The sequence below is a fragment of the Oculina patagonica genome, chromosome 6 (assembly GCF_052425735.1).
Source record: "Oculina patagonica isolate OP01 chromosome 6, crgOcupat, whole genome shotgun sequence".
Lineage (NCBI taxonomy): Eukaryota > Metazoa > Cnidaria > Anthozoa > Scleractinia > Oculinidae > Oculina > Oculina patagonica.
The window spans coordinates 34,688,144-34,703,732 of record NC_135763.1 but is presented as its reverse complement, the minus strand read 5'-3'; the positions used below and the strand labels follow the sequence as shown (position 1 = coordinate 34,703,732).

Below are 15,589 nucleotides of genomic sequence, written 5' to 3'. Positions count from 1 at the left end.
TATTAGTATGCACAGACATCACGCCTTTCAAAGATTGTGAAAACTGAAAAGAAAAACGGGGGGAGACAAAAGAATATTTCGCCTAGAGCTATTTGAGTACCTTTACAATTCTTTCTATCCAGCAAGGTTGAAAAAAGCGTGTAGTTTATCGTCCGTAATTAGTTACCGAAGAATATGAGATGACCTGCGTGCACATTTGCTACAATGGAATGTTTCCTTTTCCCGGGGCCCCGGGATTTTTTTATACATACGATGCCGCAACAATCCTATTACGTTAGCATCGTACCTCAAGTGTTTATTTAACCGAGAGCTTATTTATTAAAAATTTTGCTGCGCCACCATGCGAAAGACTGAATTTTTTTTCATCATTTATTGCTGTCCCGCGTGCATTGTATTCTCCATATAATATCCAAACGCTACCAAGCCATTCCTTATATATTTCTACCGAACGAACTAATTCATAGTCCTAAAACGGCCATAAAACCCCTTCGTCCACACAGACACCCTCCCCCCCCCCCCCCCCCTCCCCGCTGCACCTTAAGTTTTGAACATGCAGACGGGCGTGCTATTTCGCATTTCTCGCTTTAGCCCCTGAGCGTTAGAAAAACCTTCACAACTCGGACAGGTAGATCATTTAAACTGTATACAGAGTAAAATGTCTGTAAATTTTTGCTGATTTTCGTTTTCACGCATTGATCACGGGTAGGGTGTAGTGAATAACGTCTCAAAGCACTTCGTAATTTAGTCGATTGTTTAAAACCTAATAAAGACCGACTAGAACAATACAATGAAAGCCCGAATGGTGTAATATACATGACATTTTTTTAATCAGCCTTATTTATCTTCACCACAAAGTTTAGTCGAGCAGACCTAACGTTAAAAGATGGGGCAAACTCTTCAGAAAATCATTTTCTAAGTTGCTATGTTTCTTTTTTTCATAGAAAAACTCGCGAGCTTCTAGATTCCTCGCCCTTTGTTATCTTATGCCGACAAAAATGCTGAAACAGCGGGGGGCAATGATTAAACTGAAAAAATCATTTGCTTTACCACAATACATGTTTAGGTAATTAAAGTAATCGACGAACTTCTAAGAAGGCCGTATATACGAGCCAAATAAAAGAATTAAGTTAAGCCGAGTCCAAGTTTGTTGCATTGTGGAATCATTTGCAAAGCAGCTTATGTATTTTTGCTGTCGGGCATCAATTCAGTTTAGCAAGAGCCTAGCACTCGAGAGGAGGGGGTGGGTGGGGACATCGATGTATACGCGTTCGTTTTCATAATGAAAGAATTTACACAGCTGATAGTGATAAACCTGGACAATGTTTTGTTATTTGTGGTGAAATTGCATTCGACACCTTAATCACTTATTTTAAAGTAGAGGCATTTTTTTTCTGAATTCTGACTCTGTACAAAAGAAGCTAAAGGAATGTCCCCCTCCCCCTCCTCCCTTCGAAACTGATTATGACGTCAATGTCACTCGCGTGACCCCGTTTCAGCGCGGAGCACAGCGTGATGTCGCTTTGTTTGCCGTGGGAAACGATAAAGTTAAACTTCCTTTATAGATAAAAGGAAATAAACTCCATTCATATTGTAAATACACATTCTATTTTGAGTGTTTCCTTTTGAAATCGATTACTGAGCTTGTTTATCCGATCTCTACTGAGTGAAAACAACGGAAACCCTTTTCAGTTTAAAGCTTTGGCACTGCAGCTGGTTGCCGCGAATACGAACAGCCCTGCCCGCAGCCCTGTAGGCCAAACACGATTTGGACGTCAAAGAATATTTATATAAGAAATGACATATCCTGTCAAACTTAAAGTCGAGTTGAGTTCTTCATGTGATTTGCTAGCCCGACAGAAAAAATGCATTGAGAAGTCAATTTATTACAGTGCGCACATGAAATTGCTTCTTATATGCAGTTGCGTTGAAAAATCTCATGGATCCAAGCGTTCGTTTGACCCAAGTGCCCTTTCTTCTTGAACTTCATACAACCATCGGTTACGTGTCGTTCAGTTGGCAGGTTCATGTGCTATCCAATCACAGTAAGAGGCAATAACTCCCTGAAAACAGCACATGCGCATTACGGTTGTAGCCAACACGAGCCTCTGCAGGGTGATGAAGCTCACCGCATGTTTCAAAAGGTTTTATTGGTCTACCTTTCCTTGAGCTGAGAAACGCCTTTCCTTTTTTCTCATTCTAAACTTTCGGAAAAACTTGTTAGTTACAAGCGCGATAGCGGGAAAGCCACGATGGGCTTCCTTTTCCAGGCTCTCTGATGTCGGCGGTGAAACGCGGGCTAAAATAGAGGCCTTCCAAGGGGGTGATCGAGGGAGGCATGTCGCAATGTCGCATGTTTCTGAGAACCCATGTCGCCTAGCTAACAGCGGTTAATGTCGCTGTCGTTTTTTACCCCATTGTTTTGCGGTCGCTTCGTGTCGCTGTCGCATTTCAGTGCTGTAATGATGTCGCTTGTCGCCTTTAAATATGTTCCATGTCGCCAGTTTTCAGGGTCATGTCGCTTGTCGCTTTTACCCCCCCCCCCCCCCCCCTATGGAAGGCCTCAAAATAAATGCGTGAATGTTCCAATCCCTCTCCCCGAAAGTGAAGATTTTAACTCGCTTTCTTGTAGCCTTGGAGGTTCCCTGCAATCTGTGGGCCTGGAGAAAACTAACGAAGAAGCATTAAGCAAATAGAAAACATTTACCGTGTTTCTATCGAGTTGAAAAGAAAACACGAGCGGAAATTCGGTAGAACGAGATGTGAGCTCCCCGCCAGGCAGTGCAGTGACACACGATAAGCGAGAGCACGCGCGCGACTCTCGCTTCGTCCTCTACCTTGCGCGATCACGCAACAAGCTGGAAATACAACGAAACAACCGTTGGTCATTGATAATAATTTTTAATATATTTTTTCATTTTGAGATTTTTAAAGATAATTTTTAATTAAATGATGTTTAAAATTACATTTCTGAGAAATAAAATTTACCCCCTGTATTCTGCCTATTTATAATCTACTTAAAGCACAAACCTTAAATAACATTTTTAACGTTCCGTTACAATAACAAATATCAGTGCATTGTTGCATTTAAAATTAAAATATTTTAGCGAGTTCTCGGTGAGCTTGAATTCCAGGTTGAATTACATTGACACGCCACTTTGACAGTAGGCCTAAGATGCATTTGAATGGCTTTCTGGTTCTTCGCGACAAACAATGCTAAACAGTTATATTTTTTAATTATCACATTTCTTTTGTATTTTGTTAAGAAATGTATTCTCTTATATCATTTTATTAATAAATCTAATATATAAATTATTTTTTCTTTATTTCAATTGATGACGTATGCTCCCTGATAAAAATGTATTTCCTTTCTTTCAAAAAAGTGATGCTCAATAAAATTTTAAAAAAATTCTCCAAAATGAAACGTACGATTGTTTTTTAGTTCTTATTCTATACGAAATATGATGGGACCAATTACCTAAAAAAATTTACAAAATAATTTCCCTTAATTATAATTATTGTGTTCTTAAACGATCATGAATTAGTATGTTTTCTTTTCAATATCAAACCTTTTGTCATTTAGCAAAGAAATTGCCGAATTATTTCGCTTACTGGTAAGTGCCCATCGAAGGGGACCACACCATTCAAAATGTTTCTGGCGCTTACAAAATGAATTAAAGTACAGAGCGACTCCATCGCTCCTCATCGACGACTTCGGACATCAAGAGAGGTACTTTTCCGTCTCCAAATTTTGAATTTGTGACTTCGTCCTCCAAGCTGCAGATATATAATCATGTTAGCCTTTGGTTCAGACTTCTGTAATTGTTACTTCTCGAGATAACCTTCCATTTTAAATCACTTTTCCGTGGTTGAACAGCCATGTACAACACTGACGCAAAATACACATAGCTCATCAACATCTGTAACAGAATATAAAATCAGAGAAAACGCTGTTAAATCCACATTCACCCGAAACTACCAGTTAGTAGAAGTCGATATGTCACACTATGCAAGCCCACATTTATCTATAAAGTCTACGTGTAAAATGTCTAGATAAATGCAGAAATGTGTAAAATTTACAGACCTTCTATCTAACGCGGCACTCGCTTCGCTCGCTCGTTCGTTCGTTCGTTCGTTCGTTCGTTCGCTCATTTCGTTCGTTCGTTCGTTCGTTCGTTCGCGTAACTGTATAAAAAAAAGCCGTGAGCATAATAAAGAAACGAAGAAGATTTACACGTCAGATGAACTTAAAAACCTTATCTGTCTCAAAACATGTATGAAACAGACATCTCATTTATCTGATTCGTTTAATTCGCCGGTTTAGATAAATGCGGGACGCACAAAAGAAACAAAATGATTGTCCTTGTTCACTTATCGTCAAGACATGTAGATCTAAGCAGTGACATAGCGTTCGTTTTCCTAGACTAACTGGAATTTTCATTTTGATCTGAAGAATAGCTTCTTATATTAGCCAATCATGGTGCTATTAACATGCACACACAAAAAAACAAAATATAGATTCCATTAAACACCTGCGTTGAAGCAATAAGCTGCGCTGACCACATGTCAGGGAATATGGCAGAACTTCCTGCAAAATATTTTAACAAAGTAATAAATTTTAACATTTTTGTAGACATACGTAAGTTCAAATCACAAAGAGCAAAGTTTTGCCTTGACTTTCACACTACTTGCGAAAAACATGGAAGTCAATCACAGCCTCTTGTGAGGTCTGGCATGATTTCATGTGTGCAAGAAAGTAACAGGCCAGAGGGTAATGTTCGGTGCAGTTTGCACGCGTTACGTGCCTATAATTTAATAAAGGCACGCAATGCGTACATCCATGCCAACTCTTCCGAATTACATGGCTCCTGTACAAATCACCAGATTCCCTTGAAACGAAAGAAAGTGCTTGAAGTGCATGTTTTCACACACTTATGTTTGCAGATTGGGCATTTTAGGGGAGATTTTTAGCTGCGTATGATGCATTTTAGAAACCGAATAAGCAGAGTTCTTAATACTTTTATTTAACCTCAATTGGGGGTGGAGATGAGGTGTCACGCTGTAAAATTGTGAGTTACCTTCCCGGAGTTCTATTTTTTGTGTGTTTAGCATGTGTATCCCCTTAGCATGCATTGCATTCTTATAACGCTAGATAATATGACCTAGTTTGTTCCAGATGACAAAAATTAATTATGTGCATTTCTCATCTGACTTTTGAGTGACAGGAGCACTTCTAATTCTGTGGTACTGAATTAGATACAATATCAGCAGACTGTACTCACCACACAAAGTTCCAGTTGAAATGGAGAAAACAGTCATCTTGAAAAATACTAATGGAGTACTCAGTGCATCTTTAGCACCCTTTATATTCTGAAATGCATCAGGCTAAAAAAAAATAAATATAAATTATATTTTATTTAAAAACAACATACCGGTACTTACTCTTCCAGTCAAATATTACAGGCTTTTTGGTGCAGGTAATACATGTATATATTCTGAGGATCGATATTTTCTCAATTAAATGTCCCAAGCGTTTATTTCAAACTTGGCCTGGTGGACCTGGTGTTTATTTGACTCCTGCAGTTTATTCAAGCCCAGAGTTTATGAAACATTTACATTATTTTCGGCAGACTTACTACAGCTTTTTAACTCAGTGACGATAAATGCTTGAGGGGGTTATTTACATGTACAATTTGTACAACTCTTCCGTGAAAACCCGATGTTTATACAATTAAACACAGCGTTCATTAGACTGTTCACAGCCCTCTATTTTTTGTATTTTTTTTCTTCGCAGGGAAAGAACGGCGAGAGAACTGTCGGACAGCAGCGCAAAAGGGAGGTACAAAGGGGTGCGTTGAAAGATAGGGAGGCTGTGGACAGACAAGGCGTTTATTTGAAAAAATACTGTACAGATGATTTCCAAAAGTATTCATTGACAAAACTGTTTCACTTACTTCAAATTTGTAGACTAATGTATAAAGCCCTGCATACAGAAGTGTTGTTGAGAGGAATGACTGACCAAGGAATGACTTTGTCACTGTTTGATGCATTACTTGCTTGGTGAGTTTAACTGCAATAGATTACAGGAGAAAATGTGTTTATAAAATAGTCAATATTAACAATTATCAGCATCTCTTTGATTCAACTCCTGAGACAAATAGCTGTGATGGGCATATGCAAGTTTAATAACTTGTCTTGATACATGAAAGATCAGTCTATCTCCCCTTGTGAGTCACATCTTGTGGGACAACTCACAGTTTATGCCTTAAGTAACAGGGTTTAGTTTCACTCTCAGAGACGTGATAAAAAAATCAGCTTTGCAAAACACTTCCCTAGAGGTAATTATAAAGTGTACATATGCTCCAGCTAGCAGACCCCCCTCCTCCCTCGCTTACATGTACCCCTTCAAACATATTATGTGGACACTATTATAACTCACTTGTTGTAAAGAACACCAAAATCAAATTTGCTGCCTGAAAAGCCACAATTACAATGATGCTCTGTGGAACGAAAAACTTAATAATTAATCCATACATGTGATATTGACAACAGTCATTGTTTAGCTTGAAATTTGTCACCTTCAAAGTAGTAATTTCTTCCACCTGTCATGCTTGGACACGCAGTAAATAGGATTATGTTTTCTAATACTAAGTAAAGTAAAATATGGTAAGAATATTTTAGGCTCATCAGGTTTCTGTTCTCAGCTCAGCGATACAGTCAACTCTCTCTAAACGGACACCTCTATAAGACAGACACCTGCTGTTGGTCCTATCCCTGTCTTTTTTAGTCATTATTTTAACTATAACTAAACTCCCTATAAGGCAGACACCTCTCTCAGATGGACAGTTGAAGCTAGTCCCGACGGTGTGCGTCTTAGAGAGAGTTGTCTGTACACAGAAATATGACATTCATAATAGAAACAGATATAGTTTTTGGGGTTGCGCCTTGCATGGGTAACTTTTCCCATTCGCGCAATTCCTATTTGGTCCTTTTTTAATAACACCATTTATTTATTATATTCTAATCTATTTTAGATTTTGAGACCAATAAAGTTGATAGCTTATTAAATCATTATTGATAATTTTGTCAAAAAATCAATGAATTCATAAAGCTATTGAACATACCACTAAATAAATGTTTTTGGTCTCTTTGTCTTCTTTCTTTGATTGGGTCTCAAAAGCCTCAGCAACACTCACAGCAGCTATATTTAGAACCTGCAAATTAAATAGTCTGACTCATGTGTTCCTATGGCCTGCGAATACAGCCACCTCGCTGCGCTCCCATCCGCTTGCTGCATTGAGAGGGTAGAACAAACACAGCAAGCGGGCCAGAACGCTGAGAGGCGGCTCTATTTGCAGGTTAGTGTTCCTAGCTTTGAGGAAGCTTTATGCCAGAATTGATGTTGTTTACAAAATTATACAATCATAATAATAATAAAACCTTTATTTATCCTGGAGGGCCATCAGTGATCATTATCACTGGTATAAACTGGCGATCAGCATTAGTGTAAAATACATCTATTCTTAAATGTAGAAGATTTATATAAATACATATTAAAAATTTACAATAAAAAAATACATTAAAAAAAATACAAGTATTCTGGAGTTTATGTTTCGAATTCAAGCATTTAAAAAGAAGAGCAAAGAGCAGCAAGCAAACAAAAACAAAAAAAACAAAAAAACAAAAAAATCATCATCTAGACTAATATACCTTACGACAAACTGTAGCAACACTGTGCAGCTGCCATAGTATATTCTAGCTGTGCTTTTTTTAAAACAGGCCTTTCTCAATCCAATGTTAATATTATGACAAGCATGTACGTAGCAAAATCATATGTAGCCTAATATACAGACTAAAATGCTACCTCAAAATATTATTTAGTGAGATTTGTACATAATAATATATATATATATATATATATCCAACTATTTTTCTTACCCATCCAAAGGATAGTCATTAGAAATTCCAAAGTGTAGTAGGTTTTAAAGCAAAATTTTTAAAGGGAAGTATGAAGTTTAACTGGAATTTCTGGAGGGGTGGGGAGAGGGGAAATGCAAACCAAAAAACCCTTCTGTGGGGAGGTACATGCATAGATATTTTGTGCAACAACAATTAAGATACTTTGACCACACACTGTACAGCAAGTATAGTGGACCCTTTATGCATATACCGGTAATAAAGGTGTTGCGACCAACAACAGAAATAAGAAGAAAATGAAAAATATAAACAAATGGAATACCTGCCAGAATACTGTAAGCAGCAAGAGATGGTTTGTAACAAATTTTGGTATCCTGTGATTCCTGTAAATAAAAACCACATAATTTTATCATTACAGCTAGTGCATCAGTCATGAGCATGGGACAAAGAAAAAACCTAAGTCACTGACAGGAATGGAACGTACGGCCTCCCAGATACTGGTTGGGCACTCTAACCAACTGAGCTACGAGAGACTCGTTAGGCCCCGTCTCCTGCATCTTCAGTGTTATGGTCAGCAGGGAAAAAACCTAAGTCACTGACAGGAATGGAACGTATGGCCTCCCAGATACTGGTTGGGCACTCTAACCAACTGAGCTACGAGAGACTCGTTAGGCCCCGTCTCCTGCATCTTCAGTGTTATGGTCAGCAGGGGACGTAAAAGAACCCACACACTCATCGTAAAGAGTAGGGCATGGAGTTCCCGGTGTTGTGGTCTGGTCTTTGCCCCTTGTACTGTGCTTACTGTGAAATGCTCGGAGATATTAGCTGTATAAGCTACTCTTTAAATCCGAGGGTAAACAAAGTGATGATGATGTGAGCTGGGCCATTTTACTAGGTTGATATTTGGCATGCCTCCTGCATACTGCTAGGATCAGCAATGTTAAAATCATTAAGTGTGTAATAAATAATAAAGATTGTAAACTTAAAGCTTGGTGATAAATGATTATAAACAAACATGACATGTTCATTATGTCACAAGTATGCGACAAGGAAAAATCTGAGTCTCCCAAGGGAATCGAACCCATGGCCATTCAGATAGCAGTTGAGCTGGGCCATTTACTAGGTTCCTATGTGACAATATTTTTGGTGCTTAATTTTAGGAACACTGCATTCTCGTTCCCAGAGCCTTCCGTTTCTTTTGGTCATGTGGTCGGCGAAACGAAGGGCTCTGGTAACACTGACTACCGGTGTCGTAAAATCCACACTCCGGTGCGTGCCCACTGCATAAATGTTCGTCTGCGCCTGCTCAGTAAAAGAAAGGGGAAGGCTGGGGCTGACTTAGACGAGAAGAAAGCGAATTTGAAAGAAGATACGAATTTGAGTTTGGCGTTCGAGAGCTGACAGCAATCCTTGCTAAATGTCGGAGGACATCAAGAAACAAGGAATGGAACAGGAGCGGCAGATAGAAAAATAGAATCCAGAGGAATTGGAGTCATAGTGTTTAAACACGGAGTCGAGGAAATCATCAGCTGGTATAAACATTCCGACGGTTGATGATATGTGAAATTATTTATGGCCATGCGGAGGTATTGTAGAAAATTCAGAGCTAAAAAAGCGGCTGAGCGATGAGGTATCATTCTATTGAGCGGCGGTAAGAAATATCACATTGAATTTCAAATTTCATCTTTAACTCTTTATGTGTTATCTTGTATAGCTAAGTTGATAGTGCAAATGTTTGCAATAGTTTTAATAAAAGTAAACAGTACACCTACAAAGACTTTCTTCTAAACAAAGTCTGTTTGAATACGTTATTCTAACAAACTCCCAGTGTTATTCGGTCTTTTTCCGGTAACATTTTCAAACTTCCCGCTACATTTTTTTTGTGCCGGAAGTCGAAATTGCGTAGGCGTTTCATTTTTTTACCTATACGCGTTTTTCCATAAAAAATTTTTTTCCGGCCACTGTATGTATTTAAAAGGTGGCCCTGGGGAAGAGGATGGGAACACTATTCACTGTATTACATCGCTTATACAATTAAAATATTTTCTGCGACGGCTCCCGGAACATGCCTGTGCCTTTCTTCTTTCTTCGGAACTACAAACCTTACCTGAGTGCGGAATATCAGGCTGGGTGTTTCCACAAAGATTGTGCGATTATTTTTAGTTGCAGTATTCGCTATTTAATTTTCTGAATCGTTCGGCGTAGTATTCGCACGGAGACCTCGAATCGGTTTCTCCTCCATCAACATATTGCTCCTAAAAATCTCCTCACCTCCGGGCCTTCTTTAACCACAGGCGACGCGAGGAACAATTGCGCTTGGACAAAGGAGGTTTTTTAAATCCCAGATTTGCGGGTGCCAGTTGTCGGGGTTTAATGTGTCCTGAATTGTGGGCGAGGTTTTGCCGAGGTTTTTTGTGGGATGAAAGCATGTCGCAGATTTGTGAACTGCTGTTTATCAAGTTTATTGTGTCTTGAATTGTGAGCGAGGTTTCGCTGAGTTTTTGTTAGACGAAAGCATTGTTGCAGACTTGTGAAATGCTTGTTACTGGAGTTTATTGCGTCTTGAATTGTGAGCGAGGTTTCGCTGAGTTTTTGTAAGACGAAAGCATTGTTGCAGACTTGTGAAATGCTTGTAACTGGAGTTTATTGTGTCTTGAATTGTGAGCGAGGTTTCGCTGAGTTTTTGTAAGACGAAAGCATTGTTGCAGACTTGTGAAATGCTTGTAACTGGAGTTTATTGTGTCTTGAATTGTGAGCGAGGTTTTAATAAGTTCCTTGAAAGACAAAAGATTGTCGCAGATTGTGAAATGCTTGTTATCAAAGTTTACTGTGTCTTGAAGCGCAGGCGAGGTTTCGCCGAGGATTTTTGTGAAATGATAGCATTGTCGCAGATTTGTGAAGTGCCTTGTTATCAAAGTTATTGTGTCTTGTTGTGAGCTAGGTTTCACCAAGTTCTTTGAAAGACAAAAATTTCGAATGTGAAATGCTTGTCATCAAATACCGTGTCTTGCGTGCAGGCGAGGTTTCGCCGAATTTTTGTGGGATGAGCATTGTCGCAGATTTCTGAGTGCCTTGTTATCGAGGTTTATTGTATTTTGAATTGTGAGCGAGGTTTCGCCAAGTTTCTTGTAAGACGAGGCATTGTTGCAGATTTGTGAAATGCTTGTTAACAAAGTCTATTGTGTCATGATTGCGAGCTCGGTTTAGCTGAGGGTTTTCGTGGGATGAAAGCATTGTTGCAGATTTGTGAGTGCCTGTTGTCAAAGTCATTGTGTCTTGGATTGCGGGCGAGGTCTCGCCAAGCTTTTTGTAAGACGAAGGCATTGCCGCGGGTTTGTGAAATGCGTGTTAGCAGAATTTATTGTGTCTTTAATTTTGAGCGGGGTTTCGCCGAGTTTTTTCGTGAGACAAAAGCATTATCGCAGATTTGTGAAATGCTTGTTAGTAGATTTTATTGTGTCTTGGATTGTGAGCGAGGTTTCGCCAAGTTTCGCATTGTTCCAGATTTGCGTTTTGTTCTCCGGATTTGTTGTGTTGAGCTTTGGGCGAGGCTTCGCTGACAATTTGTATGACAAAAGTGTGGTTGTTGTTTGCGAGTTATTTCTCGGTCCATTTGACTTCGATCAGCTGCGGGCGAGATCTCGGATGCAGTTGTGGGTATAAATACCCGGCGGCGGGTAATATCTGAGTTATACAGGTGTTTATATTTTACAGTCATTAATATTTTTGAAAGGCTGACTTGTAGTTTGCATGTTGTGATAGTTGTTGTTTTGATAAGGGCTGGAATGGTTTTGTTGATTCTTTGTCGGTTGGCTTACGGCTGGATTTGAAATCTTCTGACAACTACTAAAGTATCGTGACTGAGCCTGGCATCGCGCCCATAGTGAGTAATATATTCGCATGAACTGATCGAGGGACTGAAATGTAGCCCATGATACCCACATGAGAAGGAGGGATACTACAACCCGTTGTCCTGAGGCTATGCGGGGGAAATTAGAGTTGCCTAAGAATTTTGTGATATTTTCCCTGCTTGGAAAACGTGAAAGGTGCTACAACCTGTCCCGTGAAGGTATCTCTTCTTCCTTACTGATGCTGGGCCATATTAGCGCGTTAAAAAAAAAAAAAAAAAGGAAGACTTTCTTGGTATGGTACTTTGCCGTTGGAAGTAGTGCTTTGGCTTTTCATTTAATACGCTTATTATTAACTTGTGCTCTATACTTTAAAAACTATTTTTTTTTTTACTTTTTATCTCTTTGGGTCATTATAAGTCATAGGTTTTGACAGCTTTGAAAAGATTAATATCCCCGGTTACACTGGGTCATTCTCTCTCTCTACTTGGGGTTCGTCGTATGTTTCTCTTCTCTTTGTTTCTTTTATTTTTTTTTATAATCGTTTACTCCCGTGTCTTTTATGTCAAACTTCCCAGGGTCATTCTGGGTTACTGGCGAGGAAACCCCATAGGAGGGATGACAGCAACCTGGGATGGAATATTTGTGTTGCTCTTGGGTTGGCAATGTGGAAGATTTGTTATTTAGAGACCCAGGCTATTTCAGAGTAGGCGAGCTGATAACCATCTAGATTCGTGGAGAGCAATTATTGGGGATTTTTCTTCCCTCAGAAGTCTGGATCCTCCAATTAATTGAGAGAAAAGTTTCAATTTTCCATATTTCTGAAGTTTTTCACCTCTTTCGAGGGTAAGACGTATGAGTCTGATCGTCCTCCAAGGAAGGCGTTTTTGAAAATGCGTCGTGTAAACCCTATGTGCAATTTATTCAACGAAATTGCTCGAAAGGATGGAAAATGGGGCGGTATCCTTAGTTGGTAAGGTGGGTGTAGTGGAGCCCCTCTTATTAAGTTCTCCCTTTAAGAGTGGAGCCATCAAACCACGCCTCTGTTATGACGCTCGTTTTCTAAACTTATGGATGACAGACAAACCTTTAGTTTGAACAGTATAATGGATTTACCGCGTTATGTTTCGCGTGACTCTTTTCAAACGGTCTTAGACGACAAATCTGGTTATATAATTTTTTGGGCGTTTTCATGACGAAAGTGTGATGCCACAAGGGGTGGCTCTTTTCAGAATCTAAAGTCGTAACTACAGTGATACAGAAATAAGTCGCAACTACAGTGATATGGAATGGCGATAATTCAAATCTCATTACTTTTCTGGGTTTTCCTTGGTTCAGGGGTTGCTTGGAGTGACAGTTGTGAAAAAGAGTATCTGAACAAACTTCCCCGGTTATGCTTGGTCTGACTGTCACACTTTGCTGGCCCCATGTGTTATGTTTAGTATTTTTAAATGTAAAAATGCTAATAAACTCTTTTTTTACATATATCGAGGCTATACATAGACCGGCGAACACGTACTCTAAATGGAGACTGGTACTAGGACTTCTATTTTAAACACCTGGGTTCCCCCGTCAACGTGGTTTTCTCGTTTCGACTCCGAGTTTAAAGGAAAAACTGTTAGCCTTTGTATAGTATTCTCCAGAGTCAATCATGGATTGACCAACAGGGGAACTCGATTGGGGTCGGTAATGGGGTGACAGTCGCGGTTTTCCTCGAAAAGGTTTACCAGTTCCAAATGGTTATGAGGTCGCAAAATTTGATAGAGGAAGAGTATAAAGTTAATTAGGTATGGGAATAAGACCAGGAATGAGGTTTTTGGAGTAAGGTTTGGGAGTAAGGTTTAGGAGTAAGGTTTGGGAGTGAGGTTTGGGAGTAAGGTTTGGGAGTAGTGTTTAGGGATTAGTGGAGTGTAATGCCGATAGGATTGAGATGTTGGAGTAGTCGTGCTTTATATTCACTGGGTAATGATGCAAGTGTTGTTTTGGTATTTTCTTTTTGTGCTTTTGTGATTTGGCCTCTATTTGTAGGAGATCATCACTGGTCTCTTTGTTTGGATATGAGTTTTGGGGGTTAAAGAGCCCATTGATGGTTTCCTGATCGGTGCAGCATAGGTGATTTTAGGTGGGAGCCGAATTTTATCCCCAATCTTAAATGCGATGCGATGATTGTTGCAGTGCAGAATAGTATACTATTCGCACTGCATAAATTATCGACATCGCATATAAGTACTACAAATCATGAATAAATTGACATTGTTCAAGTGCGACGGCGGAGGGAACATACTAAGTGCTATTAAGAGCCAGCTGGTAGTTTTGTTGAATATTTTTGGGAGTCAGTTATGGGTGTTTATATCGTTTGAGGGTATTATGGATGGTACAATTTCACCTACCCACCCACCCTCCCATTATGTACTTAGTTTGCACTGCGACTCTTGTCGGGTCGCCGAATTTTATCCCCAATCTTAAATGCGATGCGATGATTGTTGCACTGCAGAATAGTATACTGTTAAATGGTCAACTGTTTCTTCACTTAGAATTGGTACATGGCCATGGTGTTGCTCAGATCTATGCCATAGTCAGTGTTCTTTCAACATGATGGTTAGTGTTTTTTTGCACTGAAATACCTCTGTCAAGAGGGTATTTGAAAAACCCGAATAGCAGTAGCGAATAGTCGCGAATAGCGAATAGTCGCGAATAGTGAAAACTCCCACGTTGTTGCAAGGTACTGGGAACTACATGTCTCTAATTTGTCACTTTTTGTCACTATTCGTCACTTTTCCCAACTTTTTGCGACTATTCATCACTATTTCTGATTATTGGTCAATATTCGCGACTATTCGCACTATTCGTACTATTCGCGACTATTCACTATTCGCTATTCAGGTTTTCCAGACACCCTGTCAAAATTACCATGGATGTTTCTCTATTTCAATGTTTACTTGCAAATGTGTTAATTTCAGAGAAGCTGGTAACTTATTCCACCACAGCCTTGTTTCATCCCCCCCCCCCCCTTCCACTATGCAATGCACACTGCACTCAAAATTAGTAGGCCTCTAACAGAAATAATTTTCTTCACAAATTTTTGTATCCTTTTCCTTTACTGTTGTTTATCTATTCTGAGGACTAAGTGAAGTTGTCATAACATGATATAAGCTATACATGCAAGTATTGCCCATGGGGTACCTAGAAGGTAACACCAACACCCCCTCCCCCCATAACACACCCCACCCATCACCTACCCCTCTTACATAACACCTACACAAACAGCTGAGCTAGAATTTTTCGATCCCAGTTACAACTCAAAGTCAGTGAAGCAAAAATATTAAGATACGCTTAAATGTATAAAAACAGCTTAATCTTACCGTCTTCGCCTAGTTAAATTTTCTAATTCCACTGAGTTCATTCCAACTTGTCTGAGCAAGTCTCTCGTCGTGTCAAGAGATGTTATGAGCTCTTCAAGCTGTTCTCGACCTATAGTGATTACTGGATCGTCTCTCTTCGGGGTATTGTTATTGTCTCTTTCCGTGCTAGCCCCGCTAAAAGCGTCAGCTTGCATGCCGAGTTGGTCAGCAAGCGCTGTAAGTTGAGAGTCCGTGCTATCCTCTCGCGGCCTTTCAAGTTCGTCGATTGTATAAATCTTCTCTTGATTAGCTAGGAGAGGAGTTCTTGCATTTGCAGACATCTCAGCAAAAACACCCACGTTCAAAAAATGTGCATCAAGCGAGGAAAATATCTGAAATAGACAGAATTATTTCACTTTCTGCATTGCGTGCTGAGAAATTTTTTTTCGGCGAGGAAGACTGTTGGAGAGACTGGTGACGATATAC

At 39.5% G+C, this 15,589-nt stretch overlaps 2 protein-coding genes across 2 annotated transcripts in view; both read right to left on the bottom strand.

Annotated features, from left to right (window-relative positions):
* LOC144656473 (uncharacterized) overlaps positions 1 to 15,589 on the bottom strand; it is a 228,987-nt gene that overhangs the window by 120,330 nt on the left and 93,068 nt on the right. The window lies entirely within an intron of this gene.
* On the bottom strand, positions 2,879 to 15,549 carry LOC144657028 (uncharacterized). Its single transcript, XM_078517316.1, has 8 exons — positions 15,125 to 15,549; positions 8,237 to 8,297; positions 7,122 to 7,211; positions 6,437 to 6,497; positions 5,952 to 6,067; positions 5,280 to 5,382; positions 4,530 to 4,585; positions 2,879 to 3,917 (listed from the first exon to the last, which is right to left on the bottom strand). Exons 1-8 carry the CDS (start codon positions 15,442 to 15,444, stop codon positions 3,789 to 3,791), a joined length of 936 nt encoding a protein of 311 aa, XP_078373442.1. The 5' UTR covers positions 15,445 to 15,549; the 3' UTR covers positions 2,879 to 3,788.